This window comes from Lagopus muta, chromosome 13 (assembly GCF_023343835.1).
Source record: "Lagopus muta isolate bLagMut1 chromosome 13, bLagMut1 primary, whole genome shotgun sequence".
Lineage (NCBI taxonomy): Eukaryota > Metazoa > Chordata > Aves > Galliformes > Phasianidae > Lagopus > Lagopus muta.
In genome coordinates this window covers 12,136,113-12,160,545 of record NC_064445.1, presented here as the reverse complement: position 1 = coordinate 12,160,545, position 24,433 = coordinate 12,136,113, and the positions used below count along the sequence as shown (strand labels likewise).

General features: G+C 51.4%; 1 protein-coding gene across 1 annotated transcript; it reads right to left on the bottom strand.

Annotated features, from left to right (window-relative positions):
- SLC16A2 (solute carrier family 16 member 2) lies at window positions 1–24,433 on the bottom strand. The gene is made up of 6 exons (XM_048960023.1): window positions 24,106–24,433; window positions 9,405–9,549; window positions 6,009–6,471; window positions 5,525–5,668; window positions 4,965–5,193; window positions 1–4,486 (listed from the first exon to the last, which is right to left on the bottom strand). The coding sequence occupies exons 1-6, from the start codon at window positions 24,431–24,433 to the stop codon at window positions 4,266–4,268; spliced, it is 1,530 nt and encodes a 509-aa protein (XP_048815980.1). The 3' UTR covers window positions 1–4,265.

Genomic DNA, 24,433 nt, shown 5'->3' with positions numbered 1-24,433 from the left:
CAAAGTGCTTAGTATTTAATATATAAAATACACATACAAATATTCCGTTTCATAAGAATAAATGGTTCCCAGCAGGCAGGCGCACAGACACACCTAGGATATGTGTGTATACATATATATATGTATGTATATACATATTATCTATTTGTGTATTTGTATGGGGCTTGTGGAGGTGGGCAATGACAGGCTTGTGCTCCTGGGGTGCTCAGCAAGCAGCCTGTGTGCAGGTGACTTTTATCACGTAGCCCAGCACCTCTCAGCTTCCAGCCATCCCCAGAAGATCACTCCAGGATAGAGTAGGGTGTTTTTGCACCAAGGCTCCTTGCATGGCATGCTGGCTCATAGAGGAGCTCGTTGCCGCTGCCTCGCAGCCTTTGAATCCCTTTTTACTGCCTCTTATCTCCTGCTGGGGATTTTTTGAATATTATTTGCAGTAAATATCCCTGACTTGAAAAAGAGTTGAGATGCACATTAAAAGAGAAGAAAAAAAGCCTGTGCCATACCAAATTAATGCCTATGTCAGCTTTCATCTAATGTCAATTAAAGCAGCTAGTATAAACAAATCATTACGGTAAAATACCCTTGCTAAAAGCCCTGTTTCCAGTTCCACAAGCTATGGCGACCTCGCTGATGCACAGTCACCCTTTTCTGGCCTGTTGCTCTGACACAGCTTTGGGTACCCAGCTGGGATTTCTTTAGGAAACCACGACCCCCCTTCCTTTTTAAACTGGTTTTATTCTATGCTTTAAAAAAAAACAACAACAAAAAAAAAACATTCATAAAACATTCATTACAAAAGAAGTGCTAATATGGGATGGTTTTGTGTTTTTGTTTTCTTTTTTTACTTTTTTTTTATATATCAACAATCAGAAATTCACATTTTGAAAGGACGGGTCATACTTTTCAGACACACATTCAAATACTTTACTTTAAGATACAAAATTTTAAGGGAATATAAATCACTTACAAAGAACAGATGTCAAAAAAAAAAAAAAAAGAAAAAATAAAAAGGAAAATTGTAAGAGTTCAGTTTTACCAATTTCTTCACCTACATCTTACAAGCTCCTATGAGGCCAGTTCTGCAAGGTGCAGCTCTTCCACCCTTCCCAGCTGTGCCTTAAATACTCATTTAAAGCCAAAGCATGACCCAAAGCATTGCTATGGGCCTGACTTCTGCAGTGAATTAAGCACCTGCTCTCAGCCACAGCCCCTAATGTCTTGTTAATTACCCCAAAATTCAAGCCTCCGCCTTGGTGCTCGTATGTGGCATCAGCTCAGACATCTTCCCCTTTGAACACAAATGTTTGGCTACTTGAAAACTTCCTCTGGGAAACAGACCATCTTACATGCCATGCCTTACTACATACACAAAAAACAACAACAAAAGCTTAATTCCTTAGCAAAACAGACACTAACTTCTCACAGTGTGCCTCGCAACCAAACTGCTCTTGGCAACCAGAGCTGGAAGGTCAGCGAGGAAGAGGTTTGAGGACAGATGTCACGGAAGGAGATTTTGGGACGGAAGAGGCACTCAGGAGTTGCACTGACTCTCTTGAGGTGGCCTGTGCCCTGCAGGGGTGATGAAGGTGGGACAGAGCAGCTCACTGTCTCCGCTCAGAGAGGCCTAATGGGAGCCGCCTGCTGCCCACACTCAGAGGTGATTTGTTTTGCAGGCCCTGATTTGGATGCTGTAAACAAAGTCAGGAGCCACATTGCTTTCAGTCCAGACATCAAGCCCACATCCTGCAGGTCACCAAAATGTTCACCGGGGCAAGTGGACACAGCACTGGGGTTGGGCTTTGCTCTTGTGGGGTGGGTGAGAATGGGGGCACCCAGAGCAAGGCAAGTCCTCGATGTAGTGCTAAGGGCATTGCAATGTTTGCAAACAAAACAAAATTAAACAAAACAAATCAAAAAAAAGTTGTGTAGGGGGAGCCAGCAAAAGCGCGGCGATAACCCTAGAGCAAAGTCCATTGTGCATCCCTGCAAACACATAGGCGATGCCTCTGCATGAGGGAGCACGCCAGGCACTAGCAGCCCTTGCTGAGTACATGGTGCTAAAGGGCAGCTGGCTTTGGGAAGAAAGCATCCAAAAGAATTGGCAAGTGTTTTGGGGCTTTCCAGTGCAGCCCCATTTTCTCCAGCCAGCTGGACAAGAAGAAGCGAACTCTGTCTGCGTGAAAGCTCTGGAAGCTGAAATATCCAAGGTAACCCCCAAACAAACCTCTGCTGGGTACAGATGCACAAGAAAGCCATGGAAGTAGTGAGAAGCAAAGGCTGGAGAGATCCTGGCTCCACTGTGACCAATCAGAGCCCAGACAGGGGTTGCCTGAAGTCTCATGAGATGCCACAGGAGCATCATTCTCTGCCAGAGCAAGAGGGGTTAAATCTGGCATTTCACCCAGCCATGAAAATAAGGAAAAAAAAAAAAGACAAAAAAAAAACAAAGACAACAACTCACTTTGGAACACCCTGAAGCTAAAGATTTAGGAAGGCAGTCCCAGCCAGTGCTGCCGGGGCACGTCCTGCACTAGATGCACGCTTGCATAAGGCCGTGTGGCTGCCTGAAGCAATGAGTGCACCTCACTGGGGGAAGCTGGGGCTTTTCATTACAGAGGAGCACAAGGCAGGTTTTTCTCCCTAGTCCTGCCTCACCTGCCCAGAGGAGGCTGGGGTGTACTGGGCCAGGACACTCAAGAGAAAAGCTAGATGCACAACAGCTGGCAGCCAACATCAAAACTGTCCCCATTGTGCACATCTTCCTACCATCATGGCAGATTTTGCTCTTCCAATTATGCATGCAGACTGTACCTTTCATTGCCTTTCCTGCCTTGACCGATGGCTTGTTTTGACTTCATGTTCATCAAAGTCATGACCCTAACTGGACAAAGATGCTCACAGCAGGTTGGGGAGGCTGTTGACAGTTTTTGAGCTAGGATGGTATGAGATGTACCGCTTCCACTGAAGTTGGGCAGAGTGAGGAGACACGGGGCTAAGCACCTTCAATATTAAGAGGCTCCAATAATAAGGAGATAAGAAGTCCAACCTTTCAGGGATGCTGAGTCAGGCAGGACTTCCATCTGATCAAGCGCTGCTCCCATGCCAGTGCAGCATTGAGCTCCCATGGAAAGGCCTTTATGAGCAGGCAAAGCACTTAAGGCATGTGGAAATCTGCAAAGATTTCAGAGTTTGAGGCAGCACCCCTTCTCCTATTGCTGGGCAAAAGGAGACGCTTCTACCATTTAAATCCATCATGAGCCTGCCTCATGGGGCACTATGGTCAGAATGAGGATTTTGTGGCAGATGACACCCTGCAGAAAGGCAGAAGCAGACTTAGAAAAGCCAAAGGAAGGGAAGCAGAACAGACGCCTTGCTTACAGGAACAGACACATCATAACACACCAGTATATTCTTCAGCTTGTACAGGGACAAAAGGAACAGAAGCACAGACCACGAGACCTTACAATGCACTAGCCAATGTGAATTAAAAAACAAAAGGGCCAGAGGGACATGCAGGATGCGGAGCTATTTACAAGGCTCCTGTTTCTAACAGCAGGGAGGAAAATCCAATGGATGACAGTTCCACAGGCAGGATGGAAGCCACCTTCAGTCCTTGCCCTCTCCTGAGCTATTCCTAATTGCCATGCCTCCTGTATCCATCCTACCTGTGGGTTTCACTGCTCAGGGCTTCACAGTCTTCAGGCACCAAACATGGAGGTGAGAGGTGCCCAGAAATTTGCCTGTCTCCCCCTATGTTTTCAAGGTAGATTTTGCAGGATACTTTCATCAACCCCATGAGTAAATGCAGTGGAAAAGGAGAGAAACAGCTCAAAGCAGGTCCCGCTGCCCATTCCTCCTCCAAAGCTGCTTCCCCTGTGGAAGGGACTGTGCTGCCCGGACATGGCACACCGGAGGGGACAGGGCATCTAGAAGGGACAACAAGCTCCGCCTATGACCTCCTTTAAAAGCACATTTATTATCTGTAAACCTGTGTTGTGACATATAGAAAACTGGGGAGATAATCAAGTTTGAATCCTGATGAGAATTCTCCTTAGAAAAATGGTTAGAGGAAAAAAAAGGCGGCTTGAAAATTGAAACTGTCCCAAGAAGTGTTTCTGCTAGTTAAAAAGCCTTCAACTAGAAGAACTATTTCTTGTCCTTTACAAATGTAGTGCATCTGAAATCATTGAGAATTACAGTCTGGCTAGAAAAGGGCCTGTGCTTGGGCTGTGGAGGATGCTGGTGGCAACTGTGCACTTGGCACATCACATATGTGCTTCGGAGGCAGGGCAGCCCGGCAGCAGCTCTCCATTCACCACTGCCTCAGGGGTCAGCATCTTGTCCTTGCCAGAATCCAGGCGCTGCTTCTGCAGCATCCTCTGGTGCACCAGCGGGACAACGGAGAGCACCAAGCTACCGATGATGGGAGGCACTCCGGCGAAGTAAAAACCCGCATGGTAATTCTGAAAATAATCGTTGAAGTATCCTGGAAGAGAAGAGCAATGGTGGTTATCCTGCTTATTTAACCAGGACGGGAGAAAAATCAGACACATGCCAGACAGTCTCCAGTGCAAGTTGAGTAAGCACCCTCCAAAAATAACACATTGCCATTTATCGGCTCTGGAAAATCCTTCTGATGCAGGATGCTCTGTACAGCCCACATTAGACTTCCCTAATTCTAGGAATTCCCTTCTGGCAATGAATCATTCCCAGGCAATTTTTAGCTCAGATTCCAACTGCAATCAGTTCATGTGGTCACTTTGTTCTTGTGTCCCTTTCTCTGTCCCCTGCTTTCCTTGGCATGGAGAAAAGCACAGAGATACTGCACGCAAACCCCACAAAACACAATGAGCCAGAAAGTCCAAAAGCTCCTATGCCAAAACGCCACCCTCAGTGACAGCAGCCATAAGCATCTGCTCCTTCCCAAGAGCAGGATCCAGGTGCAGCACCACAGTGTCACCAACCTGCAATTGGCGTGCCTGCAGTCATGGGCACAGCCATCAGCCCCATCAGGTACCCTATGGCCTGGGATGCTTGCATGGGCCCCACCAGCTCAAAGGCAATGGGAGCCATAATGGTGGTGAAGCAGCCATCGCAAAGGCCGAGGAAGAGGCAGATGACGATGACGCCCTCAAACCCTCGGCACTGTGGGATCATCATGCACATGATGCCAAACAGAACAAAGGACGCAACCTGGGGAGACAAAAGCAGGCATGTCGTTGGCGAGAGGCAGCAGGAAGCCATTCTGCTCCATCCCTCTGGTCACTTGAGAGTACCTCTGCTGGGCAGGAATGGGGAGGTCTCCAAGCATGGAGCACCAAGAGAAGCAAGTCACGGGCTCCATGTTTTCTTAGCTTTGCAGACATGATGAGGACCAGCAAAGCCAGAGTCATCTGATCATGCAAGCAAAGCTACAAGGCCCAGGGACAGAATATCCAAGTGTCCCACTGGAAGGAGCGACAAGCTGTTGGCAAGGAATATGGGCCAACCAAGAGCAGCCAAGTAGAGCAGGCATCATGATTACCTGCAGGTAAATCTTCTTCAGCCCAGGTATGCAGTCCCCAATGCGACCCGAAATCAAGCGTCCCAGCCCAGACATGCCTCCAAGACAGACTGGGAGAATCCAGTCTTTTTTGGTTTCTTTAAATTCCTTCTCCACATATTTCACCTAGGATGGAGGGAAGGACATAAGGACATGAATCCACAATTAATTCACTTCAGCAGCGAGCTCACAGATTTGGGGGTGGTTGTGTGATACCCATGTTTACACTACATTGTCACACCACCTCCACCCACCCCACACCCTGCAGCCCCCTCCTTGCCCACCACTGATGCTCATCCCCAAAGCAGAGAACATGTGGGAACATTACTGACTGCTTTTCCCCACCTCTGGTGCCATTCACAGGGCAGTTTCTTAGTTTCGAAGCTTTTGATGGCTCAGTCCCTGCCGTTTCCCTCCTCCTGCCCACTTTTGCCTTTTCATCTCCACCCCTAGTCAAGGCTCTTACCAGGTGCATGTATGGTACAAAATACCCCAGGACAGCTGTAGCAATCCCAAAGGCCCAAATTCGATAGGTCTTTCTCCGGAAAACCCTCAAGTTGAAATACTTGCGCATCTGGGCCCAGCACTGCTGCCGCATACTCCGGCTGCCCAGTTTGTCCTGCCCATCGTGCTGAGAGTCACAGGAGGGTGGCAGGAGGGGCCGATAAGTCAGCGACAAGAAGATCTGGATGAGCATTAAGGCACTGAGCACTTGGAATGTGTGTGCCAGCCCGATGGCCTTTCCCACCATCTTCAGGAAGAAGGGCAGCGGCACAGAGATGAGGCAGCTGCTGCCGGCCACGATGCCATTGGCCAGGCCAAGGCGACGCTTGAAGTAGTGACCAAGGATGACCAGCGAGGGCTGAAAGGCAAAGGAGCTGCCACAGCCAAAGAGGATGCCATATGTGAAATAGCGAACTTCCAGAGACCTGGTGAGAAGAAGACATTGAGATGGTCACAATATGTCTGGTCTAGCATTAAATGGGGAGGTTGGGGGCCCTGCATGTGGCAGGGGGGTTGGAGATTCATGATCCTTGAGGTCCCTTCTAACCCTGGCCATTCCGTGATTCTGTGATTCTGTGATTCTGTGATGTGGAGGCAAGGAAGCTGTCTCACCTGCTGCCCTGCAAACCCTTGTGTTGAGCCTAAGGGCAAGCATACCCTGCATAGTAAGCCTGGCCTCGAGGAGCTTATTCCCCAGCCAAGGAAGGGATTATCCTCAATCCACAGCTGGCATGTTAAACCTCCAGGAAAATGAAGACTGGAGAGTACTTTCTGCAAGGAGGAGGAGGCGGCACCAACCTGCGTGCCTTGGGAAGCAGGCTTGAGTGAGTGGTTTTTAAATACTGTGAGCAGTTTTCTAAGGTAGGCAAAGGGTGTTATTTTTAGTTACAAGTCTTTTTTTTTTTTTTCCCTTTTTTCTTTCCACTGAAACAACTAATTGAAAACACTCTGCACCCAGTGTTTCAAAGCAGAAGGCACCAACCCCAGTTATTAGGCACTTAGGGAGAGAACATCACATTTCTGCCCAGGCTCCAGGCTCCTTAATTATGTTCTCCTTCTTTAAGCTCCTCTGGGAGCTTATATTAGATGGTTAATAGATCTCATTTGTACCTCACAGAGGTGTCTGTGCTCAAGCAGGGAGCGATGTGGCTGCCCTACAGAACAGCAGGAAGTCTAAGAGCCTTTGGAAGGAGTTTCTTCCCAAGGTCAGCCCGGTTTTCCCAATGAAACCCAGCTCCTTCCTTAGCTGAAGTAAAAGAGTGCATAACACCCTTCTGTTCACTCCAGATGGATTATTATTTCATCCCTGTGTAACACATTCACTTGCAAAAGTCTGCCACAAAATGCTGCATTGGAAGAGACTGCAATAGAAAGTTCTGGGCAAGCAATGCTGCACCAAAGGGGTCTTCTCTCCAACACTCAGAACTGCTCATGTGAAATACTGAGTACTGCTCACAGAGCAAACAAAAAGCAGACCAGATCTAACAGAGCAGTTCAAAACTGAGCAAATGTTTACAAGCACATCATTTCTTCCATGACAAGCTCTTCTCTTTAGCAAGCCAAGTGGGACAGGGAACATGAAAGCTGTGCCCAGGGGCTACAAGACAAACTGCTGTCTTGAAAGGCAATTTTCAGCTACCTCAGGGCAACTCCACATCAGAAACACATCCTGGAGTCAGTAGGCAGCAGGACAGTTCTGACCGCACGCTCACCAACCCTGGCCACCTCAGCTGGGTTACACCAGCCTTGGTGCCACAGCTAAGCTGATATGTGGGGATAAAGGGAGACAAATGTCTCTGTTCCCATCTGCTCACCATCAATGCTAAGACATCCTTGTGGGACAGCACCAAAGCTAGGGCTCCTTCCAGCCTCACTGCTTAGCCAGGATTTGCCACCCTGCTGGCTGGGAAGCAACCGGCTGCTCCCCTATAGGAACAGCAGTATAATCTCCCTGGTACAAGGGGTTCTCCCATGAAGAATGAGGATCTCCCACAAATAATGAGTCTCCTTGGAAGAGGAGGTATTCCAGAAGTCCACATCCTCCTGGAACACGGAGCTCTCCCACAGATAACAAAGTCCCTGTGGGTAAGATCTCCTGTGGGTCAGGACAAGGAAGCCTCCAAAGAATAACAAGGTCCCAGTGGGTAACAAGGTGCCCATAGGTAACAAGCTCTACTGGGAGGAGGAAGTGCCTCTCCAGTGGCTGCCCTTCACTGATGCTCCCCAGGGGAAGAGCCCTGGCTCAGCCCTGCTGACAGAGCTTCAGAGGTAGAAAATGCAGAGGGGAGGGAGAAGCAGAAGGGATGGAATTCAAAGCTCAGCTCTATAACACAACAGAAAATGCAGCAGTAATAGCAAGGTCCTAGGTGTAGCAAGTGGAGGTTTGCTCAAATACAACAGCCAAGGGCACAGAAAGAAATGAAAGATACTTGCCTTCAGAAGGCCTCAAGTATGCAGGAAGCTCCAACAAGATACCTTTGCCTCCACTGCTAACCCTTAAATGAGGTTTGGGAAGTGGTGGATCCTGACTCCTCCCCTTTTGGTCATTCAGGTACATTGCATGCCTCTGAGCTCGCCTGGGTTGGCCCTGCTTTCCCACCAGGTTCTCCACCATCGTTTCAAGATGTGACTTAGCAATTCCAATACAACCACAAAATACCTCACACAGCAAGATTTCTCTCTTCCTAAGGTATGGTGGTTGATATGAACCCAGCCCTTTGTGCCAAATCCAATGACAGAGGCATCCCCAGCCCCATGACCCTGAGAGTCCCCAATTTCTAGGGAGATGTCCCTGTTGCCCTACCCCTCTGCATGGTGACAGGGACTCCAGGCAACCACAGATGCAGGGGGCCACGGTTTCCAACAAGGCACCCCAGGGTGGGAGCACAGAGCCAGGCACGCCCTCTATGAAACCAGCAAGTTTTTGCTTGAAAAACCACTTCTTGCAGCATTCTAATTAAAACAATATTGATTGGAACTGAAACCCAACCCACAGCAAAATTTTTATTCAGACAAACTGAGGCAAATGACACTCTGGAGGATGTCTCTGCAGCGCCTTTGAGACAACATGCAAAGAGCTGTGAGTAAAGGACACTGGTGGCGACCTCTTTTTGCTCTCACTGAGACGGAAATGCATTGGGTTGGAAAGCCTATCATATCACATTGGGTAGAGCTGCCATCAAAACACACATTAAAGAGCACCTGCCTGGGGAAACGTGCAGCAAGCCCCACGCTTGAGTAAAGCTCATGCTTGTTAAGGACGAAACTGCAGCTTGGAGAGGGATATGGGCTGTAGTGATGCCAGGAGAGCACTCATCCAGGCTGAACACCCCCATCTGCCCCAGACTTTTATCCTTACTTGGTGAAGGAGCTGGAGAGGAGCCCGATGAAGGCGATGGCAGCTCCCAAGGCTGCTGTGGTCCTGCAGCCGATGCGGTCAGTGAAGATGCTCACAATGGGAGAGCAGAAGAAAATCATGCCCATGGCCAAGGAGCCAACCCACGCTAAGGAGAGAGAATGAAGAAAGGTCAGGGCTATGATTGAATGGGGTTAGGACACTGAACTAAACAAGAACAAACCCCAGTGCTGAAGGCAGTCTGGGCAGAAGCAGTCCCATCACACGACTTGTTAACCCCACATGTGCAGTCAGTGTACCACAAGATGGGTTGATGGGTTGATGGATAGACTAGATGATCTTAGTAGTCTTCTCCAACCTTAATGATTCTATGATTCTGCTACCATCATTAGGGCCAAAAGATCCCATATCTCAACTCGAGGTATGGGATATCCAGATCCAGTGTCATGAACACAGCATTTCTTCACTCCCCACAAAGCCAGGGTTTCCCAACCTCCAGGAGGCTCCAGTCTCCGTCAGCATGGTTTTACCATCCCTCCTAGCCCCACTAGCAAGAAGACAGATCCAAACACAGCAAACAAGGAACATGAATTGAACAGCAATTAAGTAAACAGCACAAACAGGCAACTCATGATGTTGGTATGATGGGAACTGGATGTCAACACGAAATGAAAACCAGAGATGCGGCAGAGGCTGGGAGGAGGCAGCTGAAAGGAGGAGTGCATGGGGATACATCTCTGCCTTCTGAGAGCTGTTGGCTGTGCCAGCTGACATCACAGCTCCTGGTCAGGACCAGGAGCTCTTATCTCCTCTCAACTCACCTCTGGAAAAACCACTGTCTGTCTGTCTGTCTGCTTTAGGAAGCTTTTATTATTTGCAGATTATTTCAGCTCCACCCTCAACCTTCTCTCCTTTTAATGGTTTTGGTGTGTGCTTTTGGGAGGAAAGGCAGGCTTTCAAGAAAAAGCAATGTGGAAAGGAAAAAATCTCTGTCTACCCACAGTGAGGAGGAGCAAGGTGGGCAGGCTGCACAAGTCAGACAAACAGTCAGACAAAGGGGGCAGAAGGGGCTGGAGCACCCAGCCTGGTACATTCTGCAGCCCTGTGCCATGTTCCCTGCTGCTTTCTGACTTCTATCTCCCTTGTACCTACAGCAGGAGCTCTGCAAGGCCTCTCAGCACCCAACAGGAGCCGGTCCTCCAGCAGCATGAGACCATCAGAAAATAGCCAGGTCCCCATTAAGAGAAAATTCCTGCTGCACAACAACCTCCCCAGCTTGGCCTCTCAGGGACCACACAGGGAAGCTCTGGAAGAGCCGGCCCTTCAGAATTAATTGCAGCTCTCAAGGAGCCAATTTAATCAGAAGTATTCCTTAATAAATTCAGAGAGGAGCAAACACAAGAAAAGAAAAGCCAAGGCCAGACTGCAGCAGAGGAGAGGGGCGGGAGGGCGGCCAAGATGGGCAGGGCTCGGTAAAGTGGATAATGTGCTTCCAGAACTGTTCCTTCTACTGCAGCCAAGGCAGTAAAATGTGAGATGGCCCCGTCATGTTTGAAGTTTGTTATTTTTGGAAATTGCTTTAAGAAACACGGAAATAAAAGCATAAAGCGTGTATTAAATTTAAAGGGCCAGATTCGGATCTTAACTGCTCCAAGATTTACACGCAAATAAGCAGGATCAATCTCTCACCCAAAATGTACACTCACCTGCTGAGATCAAAGTGAGCCCCAGCCAGCACTCAGCACCGAGTGCTCAGCATCCCCAGCTCTGGGTTTGGGAGAAGAGATAGCTCCCAATTAAAGCTGCTAAACAAAACAGACTCCCATGGCAAATTGCTCTACCTCAGAGAAAAGGCTTACCACAAGCAATGAATAAAAAGAGGTTTTGGTAACAACAGTGAATTAAAATTACTGGGAACAACAACCTGGCTTGCAGAGGATGTTGGGACTGGAGGAGGCTCTGAGTCTGGAGGACTCCTCTGTGTACAGCAGGGCTCCCACTCCTTAGGGATGTGCAACCTGTGCCTTGTTTTGAGCTGAAGGAGTTCTGTGGATGCTTGGGGTGCAGGAAGAGACAACCATGGGGCTGGTGCCATGAGCAGCCCTCTCCCCTGCCTCTGCTGTAGCAGAGGCTGACCAAGGAGAGCATCCCATCAAGCAGAGTGGTCATACAAATAGTAGAGCTCAGCTACAGCTCCCCACATGGCTCCTTCCCACTTTGACTTAATAAAGTCAACTTGCTGACTTGGGGCGGGTCCAAAGGCCTTCATGGTAGAGAAGGCAATGGTTGAAGGTACTCAAGAGGAATGACGATGCAGTGGTCAGCAATGTGACTGAGACAATCCCTGCTCCCAGCACTGCTCGCTCAGGGCTCTAGATGGAGCAGAAACCAGAGAGCATCCCCATTTGCTCATCAGCCCCACATCATCAGGCCATGACTGCAGTGCACTGGGAACACTGCTGGAAACCTTATGGCAGAGGAGGGCCAACAGGAGGTTGGGACCTGCCAAGGGGCTTTGAGAGCCAGGTCTGTGTGTTCATAGAATCAGGGACACTGGGTTAGTCCATGCTTGCATGGTTTTCTTCCAAGTAAGACCACCCCAGCCTCCTTCCCTGTCCTTACTTTGGAAATTTTATAGCAGGGCAAGGTAGGCACAGCAAGGGGAGAAACAAATGGCAAAACATAATGCTTCGAGATGCAGGTCCCAATTCCCCCTGGTGCTGAGTGCATTGTTCCAGCTTTCACAAAAACACCACTAAAACTCTGCTCTGCACAGTACTTTGGGCCAAGCCTATTTGTTCCTTTAAAAACGCCTCTCCAGGGAGACAAGAGGAAGGGACGTCGCTGGCGGTCGTGCTTCCCCGCTGACCCACATACCGCAGGCGGGAGGGATCAAGGGCCAGGAGGTGAGCTCAGATCCGGCGCTGGAGGAAGTGTCTTCCCTCGCTTCCCGCGGCTTCTCCCACTCAGACGGGGCGGCCGCTGGAGGGACGGGGACAGGGGATGGGGATAGGAACAGAGAATGGGGATGGGCACATGAATGGGGATGAGGATGTGCTGCAGAGGGTGTCCTTTCCCAGATGCTTGAAATTTCTTGGAGGATCATCAAAGACCTTCCCAGCCTCCTTGGCTCCTTTTTGGGAGCCCAAACAAGCCGGTGGCCCTGCTGACACAGGCAGCTAAGTGCAGCCCCGAGCATCTGCAGCCAACACACAGCAGCTGTTCTACCCCGCAGAGCTTCTGCGTCATCCCCCTGCTTGCTCAAAGATGAGCCTGAGACACAGCCCCGTGCTAACACCCCGTGCTGAGAGGACTGGAATAAGGCAAGCACACCGTGAGGGCTGAGGAGGCCAGCACAGGGTGTGGGAGGAAGGGACGACAGGACGAGGAGCAGCATAGGAAAGTTGGAGAGTGGCGAAGCTGGAGAGCAGCAAAGCAACACCAAAGGCTCCTCTGGCTACAAGGGGACGCAGCCAGCCCTGTGCATCACGTGCAGCCCAAAGCCAGATCAGCTCATTAAGGGTCTAGCAAGCCCTGCTTGGTACCGTACCCAAAGCTTCTGAACAAAGTCCTCCTTCATCAGCTTGTCCCCACTCCCTCCTTTCATGCACGGCTCACAAACAGTCCAAAGCTGGGAATAAAGGGGATTGCTCAGCCCCAAGGCAATGTCTCATGAATGCTGTGTCCTTGTCATGGTGGTCCTTCGATGTCTTGTGACCACTAAGTGACAGACAGCAGCCTGTGGTCACTGTCTCACGGCCGTGCTAAGTGGGGAAGGAGGCAGAGCGTGGTTTGGCTCAACAAGAAGCGATGCAGAGGATTTGCATGAGGTCTGTGCCTTGGATGTGCACAAGATGCAGCCTGACACTCACTCTACACCATTCTCACCCCGAGACATGATGCTGGAGAGACTCTCACCCCCACAGCAGCAACACGCGCCTGTCCCTGTGAAGATGCTCGGAAGCTGTAGGCAGCACATGCAGTGCAGATGGGCAGCGCTATTTGCCCAGGCAGGCCGGGAAGGATTTTCTCCTCTGCATTTCCTCCTGGCTTACAATTTCTGTGAGATGATTCACCCACTGCTGCCATCAGACATCACCCCACGCCTCCCCAGCCCCGGCCCCTTCTGCCTGGTGCTGCTGTGGAACCCAGAGCGGTTCCATTTTAACACACACATGCCCTCCTCCCGTATGCGGAGCCAATCTGTGATTCGCCTTTCATGTGTGCGATGTTGATTCCTGGCAGCGTTTATCTTGGCGCAAACACCCGCTCTGAAATGCGCACGCATTTTGAGACTCAAACCCTGCCTTTGGTTCTCTATCTGCTCATTAATCCTTATTGTTCCTAAGCCCCTTTTCAAAACACACCCGAAGGGAGAAGGTTCCTTTTTATTGCTGAAAAAAGCTTTCCAGCACCAGAAACACCAGCAGCAAGTGCAGCTGTACTCACACACATGCACTGTGCCAGGGCCAATACAACCCCACTAGGTGCCCAGTGCCAGGACCCCTTCCTCCAGCTTTTCTCATCTTTGTTTTCTTACAAAATTTTTTTCCTGGCTCTGACACCACTCAGATGTCCCCCCAAATCAACACACTGCAGCAAACTGAGTCCTTAGGTTTATTTTGCATCTAGCAAGTAGGGAAAGCATGGTCTAGAGGCAGAATGAGATTTAAAGTTAGGATCAGGCTTAGGGTTAGGGTCAGGGTTAGGGTCGGGTTTAGGGTTACAGTCTGGGTTAGGGTCAGAATTCAGGTCAGAGTCAGGGTTGGGATTAGGGTTAGGATAAGGGACAGGGTTCAAGTTCAGGTCGGGATTCTCAGCTCTCCCCAGCTGACTGCACTCTCTGGCAGCTTGAGGCTCCCTCCAGGCCCATGCCACCTCACCATGTGTTTTTGGGGAAAAGGTCCATGTTTCTGAGTTCAGGCAGATCCCAGAGCCAAGGGCAATGATTAACTTTGGCCGGATGGCACAGGTCAGCCGTGGCCCCGGACACTGGCTGCTGCACGTTCGAAATAGTGAGTCTTTGGAAAAACCGTGACCTGACCAAACTTCATGGGGCTTTGGCTGTGATTAACCTCCTCCCACCCATGTCTGTCCCCGACAGCTGGGAGACTGCAGCCTTCCATCATCCTCTGACCCGAAGATGTGTCCTCATTCCAGAACCCACCTTGGCCACTAGGAGCCTGTGACTAGTGCCTACCTCTTGCAGAAGGACAGGTGGTGGAGCTCCTGGAATGTGCTGCATGGCTCTTCCTGCAGCCCAGCACTGCCAGGAGGCATGGGATGGCAAACCAAGGCAGGGGTGATAAACCAAGGCAGGGATTGGCAAGGACACGAGCAGCATGGGGATACTCAAGGCATTATGAGCCCTCAGCGCCCTTGGGGAGAGGATGGTCACCAGTGGGACCTCTCACAAATTGCAGGCAGGGTGGTCTCTGCCTGCTTCATCCCCTGGAAATCTGTATGCCCTCCCTGTCCCTCCCACAAGCCCTGCTTGTGCCGCGCTTGGCAATCCTTTGCTTTCTGCCGGGAGGCCGGGCTGAGGCCGGGTGCTTTTTTCCAGACTGGAAGAGACAGCAAAGCTCCCCTCTCTGCCAGATTTCTCTCAAGCGATCTTCTGTTTCCCATTAATGTTGAGAAGAAACCATCAGCCTCGACTCCGCGCCCCTCCCAGCACAGCTCCCAGGGGCGCCTGTCAACATCCAAGCAAAGGGGCAAACTCAAACCAGCCACGCTCAGAAAAACACTCTGTTTTCAAAGGGAATACAAAGAGGCCGAGGAGAATAAATGGAGGCAAAACACTGGGCTTGGAACAGGCTTACAGAGGTCTTTTTACCCCCTGGTCAGGCATTTGACAGCCTTCAAGCCCTGGGAGATCTGAGGGTAGGGAAGGGCCAGGGATGGGGTACAGATGGGAAAGGAGCAGCTCCTGCATAGCATCAACCTCACGTTCCCCCAGTTGATAATTAGATGTCCTTTGGCTGATCAATAATTAAACGTCCCTTGCCCCTCTCCTCCAGTGCAACACATGGCTCTTGCCAAGTTGCATCCTATCATCAACAAAGTCCACTCAACAAAAGCTATAGCCATGGCTATACAAAAGTCTATGCAGTGTGAGTAGCTGCTGTGGGGGCTTTCCAAGGGGAGGCCCCTTGCATGTTGGCTTTTAGCTTGTTTCGCACACAGGCTTTGTTCCCAATGAGATAAGGCATGGATGGCCAAAGGCTTGGATGGCACTGTTGCACCTCTCTGCATCGCCACACCGGTCCCCAGCTCCAGTGTGGGGTGGCACGAGGTGATGCTGGCTGTCTGGGGATCCCACAGGGCTAATTAAAAGCAATAGATAAAAAAAATAGAGGAATCTCAGGATGAACTGTCTGGGAGCTGAGCCAGAGCTGCTGGGTCAGATCTGGCTCTGCTGGTGGCCACCGGGACACAGTTTCCTCCTCCTGTGTCAGGAGTTCCTGCCTGGTCCCCAACAAGTGCCTCTGTGTAGTGCTCTCTTAGCCCATTGATAGAGAAAAATCCCCAAGTCTGTATGTTGTTGTTAAACCACACACCCAGAGGCCAGGAGAGGGGTAAAACTTCCCTGCGATCTTAATCTCTTCATTGGAGTTCCCTTACATTAAAGCACACGTTTGAGAACACCTGGATATCTCAAGAAAAATAGAGCATGCCATAACTAAGCAAATCTGATAGCTGAAGGAAACTGAAGAACAGTAATATAGAAATGTATTTATTTTTATTTCAGAGAGGAATGGGCCAGACCCCTTTGCCAATGGGGTGTTACTTTTGGCTGACCTGCTCTCATCTGAGAGTTCTCCAGTGGGAACACGTGTGTGCATAGGGCTGTGTGCATCCGCGTGTGCACGCACGTATACACAGGTATGAAGGAGTGCTGCAGTGCAGAGTGGGGCCCAGGGGACACAGGGACACTGGATAAGTCCAAGTGCCTGGGCAGCAGTGTGCCTCCAGCCGCGCGGAACGCCAGAATTTTGCTGCATCAAGGGCTTTTTGATCTGAATAAATAACAGAGCAGTTTCAGGAAGGGCTCTGTGGGCACTGGGGGCTTGATCCTCCTCCAGCTCAGGTTTAAAAGCTGCACATCCTACTTCTGTGCTCAGAGAACCTCCTCCCCAGGGAAATGTTGTATTCTGGGGTCGGTGCAAGGATCAAAGGGCAAATTCCCCTTTTCTAGTAGGAGTCAGACATGGGAATGATAGTGGTAACCAGTCACTGAGCAGCCAGTTGGCTCATTTTCCTGCTACTTGTTTTCAGTTTCTGACATGAAGACCACTCATGCCCTGCTCCTTGGAAAAGGAAGTGCATCTGTGTGCACGAAGCTGATGCCCTTAGGACCTGGGGACTAGGAGGGAAGCCATGGGACATGAATGAGTGCGTGGGCACAGCACAAGATGCGGCTCCCCATCCGCAAGGCATCCAGCACTTGCTCTGAGCTGACCACAATGTTGTAGCATTTCAAGGAGGTGGGATGGTCAGGAGGTGTCACAGGATAGGCAATGGAAAAGCCCAAGCATGCCCCAATCGATGCTCGGGATCCCCCCAAGCCACTGCTGGTCCCACCAGGACATGGAATCGGACCGGTCGGAGCGGCTGGGCGCTTTGCAGAGCCTGGAGAGCCTCCCTTCTGCCTACATTGACAATGATAGACCCATACCAGCTGCTTCTTGCTCAACCTGTTCGACCATTGGGGCTGAGCCAAAACTTACTCATTCATAAGAAAGCACATGGAGAGATTGACTCGTCACCAGCCCTGAGTAATGGGGAAAATGCCAGCAACCCACAGCTCACACACGGGAGCAGGAGGCTGCTTTTCAAGCCTCTATCACATTCCTGAACTCAAATGCTCTGACAAAGCAGGAGAGGGAGAAATGCATTACTGATGGATGTGGCCCTGGGAGATGCCATGTCATGGCCACCATGGCATGGTCACAGTGGTATGGCCACTAGGAGGGAGAGCTCTGAAATCCAGCCTGAGGCTCAGCCCCAGAGGGTTAATGGCCAACCACAGGGTTCAGATCAGGCCCTGAAGTACCCACACTCCAGACTGTTTGCTCTATGGTTTGCTTGATGAACTGGAGCAGGGCAGAGTTTAATAACCTTTAAAAAATCCACCGCGATTTGTTAGCCTTTGGCAATACACTAATTTCATGTGATTCTCCCTTAATTAAGTCCCTCTCCCAAAAACATTATTTAGCCCAGATGCAAGTAGAGAGAGGCATCAGGGAGGTTCACAGGGATGGGCTGTGACTGCTGAACTTGTGTCACCACATCACTGGGGATGCAAAAACGTGGAAAAATGTGCCTTGTACTCTGGCAGATTTGTCTGAAAATGGAAAATCTGTGGGCTGGGGAACATGGCAGGTGATGCCCATCTTGGCCCAAGGGCAACAAGAATGGAGCAGGGACCCCAGAAAACCCCAACACCTCCAGAAGCATTGGGCTCTGCTGAGTTTATTTTGCAGAAATAACAATCAACCCACCCAGTGTGTCTGATATTTATCCTTTGGCAGCGCCATATCTCAGTAACACTGCTATTATTACATGCCACAGTTAAGCGATAGAGTTGTAATTACCTTATCTGATGGCAGTGCTGGCCAGTACTGCTGAGTGGCCAACTTGGTTGTTGCTTTACCACATTGGGCATTTCAAAGCCAAATGAAGGGTTCTGGGGTCCCCAATACAAGAAAGGCATTGAACTGTTGGAACAGGACCAGAGGAGGGCCATGAAGATTATCAGAGGGCTGGAGCACCTCCCCTGTGAGGACAGGCTGAGAGAGCTGGGGCTCTGCAGCTGGGAGAAGACCTTTTAGCAACCTGCCAGTACCTGAAGGGGGCCTTCAGGAAAGCTGGGGAGGGACTTTTTATAAGGGCAGGCAGTGACAGGATGAGGGGGGAAAAGGCTTTAAACTGAAAGAGGATAGATTTAGATGAGGTATTAGGAAGAAATTCCTTACTGTGAGGGGCGTGACACTGAAACAGGTAGTCCAGTGAGGTTGTGGGTACTCTCACCCTGAAGGCCAGGCTGGATGGAGCTTTCAACAACCTGGTCTAGAGGGAGGTGTCCCTGTCTATAGCAGGGGGTTGGAACTGGATGATCTTAAAGGTCCCTTCCAACCCTAACCATTCTATGAGTCTATGATTCTATGATAATAAGGCCAGGAGGGCCCGTGAGCAGGCAAGGCATGGTGCCAGGGCTGCAGGCTTAGTGAGGGACTCAGCACATCCAGCTGCATCAGCACAATCGTGGTGTTTATTGCAGAGGAGCCAAGCCCCGGCATCTTGGCATACCAGGAAAAGCAAAGCTGGGGATTTTCATCCTCACATTCATCACCTCCCAAAGAGCCTTTTTTGACCTTCCAAAAAGGTCAAATGCCAGTGAACTGGTTGGACCACTGGACAAAAGTTGGACTTGATGATCTCACCAGCTGGACTTGATGATCTCAACAACTGGACTTTACAGTCTGAGTGGTCTTTTTCAACTTAACAATTCAACGATTGATTCCAATTCAGACTTTAGGTTTGGAGCAACTCGTATCCTAAGTCTCACTGTTTTTTCTCTTTTTCTGTTTTCATTTGCCCCAGCTGGGCTGAGTGCCCCTGCCGCAGGCAGGTCGCAGACCTCCTGGCCGGGCAGCCGGGTGCCGCCGGGGCGCAGCCACAAAAAAGGCTGATGCAAATCGCATCGTTAGCATTCTTTCCGTTTTAATAACCCAAGGTGTTACCAGCAACAGTGTTACTGATTTTTATCTCCGCAGCGCCTTTTAAAAGAGCTCCAATTTGTTTTTCTTGGAGATCTCATTTTGTTTTATTAAAGCTAACACTGAGAGGGAAAGGAGACATTCTGGGCCCAGAACAAAAATATCCCATTTAAATACCCTGTATTATTTTCTTGGAAACACTTCTCCTTCAACTTTAATTAAGCTCTCCCTGGGCCGGGAGCTTGGCGTGCCCGGCTTACAGCGAGCTAATCCCCTGCAGCCCCCGCCCCAGCACTCCCTGCTTCCATTGTGCGCACAAACCTCAAGAAATAAATGTGTTTTTGCTAAAATACGCAGATTAATAGCTGGCTCATGACCAAGAACGCCTTGACATTGCCTCTTTGCCACGGAGCACTGCCCTGGTACTCCCTGCTGCTTCAAGCAGGAGGCCAGAAAGAAGCTTTTGGGTTTGGAATTTTCTAAGTAGGGAATCATAGAATGGCTTGGGTTGGAAGGGGCCTCAAAATTCATTTAGTTCCAAACCGTGCCATAAGCAGGGTTGCTGATTGGTAGATCAGGTTGGGAAGAGAGTGCTCTGCCCAGTGTCTGTGGTGCCACGGAACCATCAGCCACCAAATGCCACTGTCACCACTGCAGGGCCAATGGCCAGCTGGGTGCAGCACTCCCCAGCCGGGAAATCCTGAGGGGAGTGTGTTTGGGTGTCGGCATGTGTGTGCCCATTATATAATTAGTACCGATCCTTAATCATGGGCAATTTGCTCCTCTGGACTTGGTGCTGAGGGTGCACTGGAGCTGCTGTTGTGTACAGGTTGCTCCTCGACATGTTCCAGCCCAATTGCACCCTGAGACGGCTGGCAAGTACAAACACACACACACTCACGCAACATCCCCCGAGAGGCAGGATTTCACCTCCCATCTGTGCGCAGGAGCTGCAGGAGTGGAGATTAAGGCCAAGAGCCTGAAACAAAAGCTTTGTTTCGGTGCCTGATGCAAGGTGGCCAAAGAAGGGGAATTTGAGGGATGCCACTTGCTGGACTCCACGTGCCTTGTCTCCCCTGGATCCAGGAACTGGTGGGGGCTCATGCCAGAGTCCCCACACAGCACTGCACCAGGTAAACCCCAGCAAGTCCCAAGCACCAGGATCAGTCACAGGCAGTGCAGTCTGCAGCAATCTGCTGGTCCCATGTGTGCCCAGGAGACTGCTGCCCTAAATGAGCTGCACTGGGGTAAACACCCAGCATATGGACATGACCTGTGGGTGTCCGGGCACACCCTGCAAAGGGATGAAGGACAGAAGGGCTTCACCCAGTTTCTCACCCTAAATCATGTATCAGGTGATAAATAAACCCCAAATCCCAAAACGAGTGGGGAGGCTGGAGTGGGGCAGCCCTCTGCCCGCAGCCCATGCCCAGCAGCCGGCAGGACCTGTTGTGCGAGGTGCTGGGGGAGAGATTTTCATCGCTCACAGATGCAAAGCGTGTTGCAGCAATGCTGAGTGCGCGTCATGGGGCTTTTGCAACCGCCCCAACTATCTTGGGGTGGATGCAAGGAAGTAGCCTGGAGTGAACCGAGCTCCCACGGTGCCGGCAGTGAGCAGTGCGGCACACGCTGCCAAAGGAGCATTGCCTTCCCTGGGGACAGGGAATGGGAACAATCCTTCTAGGAAGAGAAGGAGAAAAGAGCAGGGAGCAGAAATGTTGCACAGTTTGAGTGCAGGTGCTGTGGAGCAGGTGGGGAGCACCCGAGGGCAGTGAGCCCACAACAGTGGGTTCAAAGAGGTGCCGCTTTGGGAACAATGTTGTCCAGAGAAGCTGTGCAGCCTCTATTCTTGAAAGCATCCAAAGCATCCCCTTGGCTGGCTGCTGGAGGATGCAGGTAAGGTCTGGAGACCCAGTTTGATTTGGAAACATGGGCAGCAACACAGAAGCTCACGACACGTTGGCTGTGCAGAGTGAGTAGTGGAGTCAGCAGTGAATGAAAGTGCCGAATCCTGCAGGTTTGGGTAGGAAGGTGGGAGCTCAAAGCGGGTACCACGGGAGGATGCTGGAGGCTGAGCACAGTGCAGCTCTGTGGCTGCCGCTCCCTTCCAACCTCTGGGCGCTGTTGAAATGGATTGGGATTGTTTCCAAGAATTACCTCCTGTGATTTGCTCTCCCTGGGGTTTCCCTCATGAGGGGGCCCACGCGCCAGCCCCAGGGGGAGCCATGCTGACTGCTCCCCTCAGGCTCTCCTCGTGTTGGTTGTACCGAAATGCTTTATTTTGTCAAGAATCAGTCACTCCTTCAGCAATCCTCCCCGCCCCGTTATGGTGTTGAGTTACAAACAGCCCTTTCCAGCTAAGCTCACCCATCCTAATGGGTGTTCCAGGAGAAATTTCTCCCCTCAGATTAAACAGAAAGCCAGTTATGGAGATGCCATCACCCTGGCACAGTGAGACCCATGTACGGAGGGCTGCACAGCTAACTCACTGGGGCTGGGCAAGAAGGGAAGGCTGCTCCTCCCGCTCCCACGCACGGACGGGAGGAGGAGGCTGATGGACAGACAGGGGGGAGGAGGACGGAAGGGAGGAGGAAGACAGACACATGGACATGCCTGAAGGGCTGTGGCCAAGCAGAGCAGCTCCTGGGGTCATTCTTCTGGGTGCACTCAGCTCCCATTTTAAGCAATGGAAACATTAAATATTAAGCAAAGAGAGTTAATCTGTACCTAGTGTATTGACAAAGAGCAGAAGAGGGGGGAAGAAGATAAATAAAAATATCGTGGGGAAAAATCAATGCGGTCCAGCAGCCGCGCTCGGCTGTCACTCAGCACCTCGGCAGAGCAGGACAAGTTGCTTCTGGCTGAGTGCTCACATGCCTTTTTTAATATATTTATCCCAGTGTCAGTGACCCCCCGCCAATCTCTGCCTCCCCCCCAAAAGCAAACAAACCCAAAAGCACAGAGTGTGCCGTGCTGAAGTCCCGGCGGGGCCCCACGCTGCGAGGGGATGGCGGTGGTCCCGGCAGCGAGCGCAGCGCTGCTTGTTGACGGCCGCCTCGCAGTATATTTCTCCAAACAAAGCAGCGTATGCATTCAATGCATTGTTGGGAGAGGGTTTGTTTTCAAAGCCTGACCCGAAATTTGAACTCCGTGGATCCTGCGTTTCTCAAGATCAAACGCGAGAAAATGTGACCAGTGCAAACAAGAAATAAACCTTGATAATTATAGCTGTGCGCTGGGGCGGCTATTGTTTGGCTCAGACCAGTACCCGCTTCAGCATAAACAGAACCCTATTTTTAAAGGGATGCCTGAACGGCCGTGGCTGTGCTCAGCACTGGGCTGAGAACCCCTCTAACATGAGTCCACCTCCCTGGGCATGGGGATGGGAGCCAGGGTGCGGAGCCCTAGGGCTGTGCAGGATGGACTGTGTGTTCCCATCACATCTGCACAAGACAAGGGGATCCCAGCGTTTGGCTGCCGCCGCCAGCCATGAAAAGCAGAAGGACACTGGGGCATGGACAGATGGATCCAGGAAGGCAGTATCAATTCACACTCACAAAGGAACTCCGATATTTTCCCGATTACGTTTGCACACAAATGACGGCCGCAGGGAAATTATGCAACCCCGAGCAGGAGCAGTGAGGAAACCAGGGGAGAAAGGGTTGAGGGCCCCACACCACATCCCACAGCCCCCAGCATTCACCCCAAAACCCACAGCCCGCTGATACCGGACCCATCCCCACGTTGTGGTTCTCAATAGCCCCTCTGCTGGGTGCCCAGGCTGGAACGCAGATCCGTCACCCAGGCAGTGTAATTCTCCAGCCCGGCTCACCTCACACGCCCACACACCTTTCTTTTTCGAGGCCTCTGTGCGGTCACAGCCACAGATAAATACATCTTGGGAGTGAGAGACAGATGCTGTCTCCTCCAAACTCCGTCTTGGGCATGTAGACTTGAAACCACCAGGGCTTGTGTTATTCAATTTCTTTTGTTACTGCTTCTACGTTCCCAGCTCTGCCTTAGGCTCTGCAGATAGGATCATGGCAAGCAGGAAGCAGCCAGCTCAGCGATGAGCTGCCCGGGATCTCACACATGCACAGCCCATCAATCACTGTAATTACCCCAGCCACACGCGCCCTGCACACCGCCGTGACACCGTCACCTCTGTTTCTCCGGTGACAGCATCGCAGGGGTAATTCTCCATTCTCAGGTGGTGCCTTTGGGCTGGGATCACCCCCATCTTCTCATAAGGATTGGGGACAGCTCGGCCACCAGCAGTCCCCAGACTGGGCTTTGAGCTCCCTACCAGCCCCAGTCCTGTGTCCCATGCAGAGGGACAACAAAATCACTGGGTTTTGCCCTACGCCAAGAGCTTGACCCTACAGTTACAAGTGAGCTGGGCCATGGGTGTCCATCATAGGATGGAAATGACCTCATGGAGGTTGGGCCTCTGGCACATCAGGGACCCCTGACTGCCACCCCAGTGCTGGGGTCCCCATTTCACTGGGGACAGTGAAATGTCCCTTCTCCTGTCAATGCAACACAGCCCCGATGCTGGCTCCCCGGTTCCTGCTCATATGTGCAGGTGGACACTGTCTGTGGCCCTATGCCTGCCCAGGAAAGCTGCTTCAAGGCAACGTGGCTGCAGGGCAGATGTTCACCCTGCCTGTGGATCCCAGAGCCAGGACAGACGGACAGTCAGTCAGACACCCACGGCGGGAAGCAAGAATCACATAAGAACGACATGAACTCCACGGGCTGATCCAGCATCGCTCCCCCTCCACCACGAGGCAGCGGGCAGGACAAGCTCCGGGCATGCTTTTCGGATGAATTACTTTTAATTGAGTACATCGCAGCTTAGGAACAACACATGATACTGCGGCGGATAAATATAGGGACGAGCGCGGGGCCGAGGGGGCAGGGAGCGGTCCGGCTCCACGCGGGGCCGGGAGGGGCCGGGGAGGGCCGAAAGGGACCCGTACCTGTTTTAAATTCCAGCGTGGGGTCCTTCTTGCCCTCGCCCAGGTCGCTCTGCAGCATGGTGTAGATGATCCCGAAGGAGTTGTGGATGCCGAAGATGGAGCCATTGCACCAGGCGGCGGCGAAGACCACGACCCAGCCGAAGCCGCCCTCGGGAGGCTGGAAGGGCGCGGCGGCCCCACTCGGCCCCCGCTCGGCCCCGGCCCGGGGCTCTCCCTCCCCGCCCTCCTCCGCCGGCCCCCGCTCGCCGCCCTCCGCCCCGCGCTGCGCCATCGCGGCCGCGCTCCGGCCGCCGCCAGCCGCCCGACTGCCCCGCAGCCGGTCCCACAT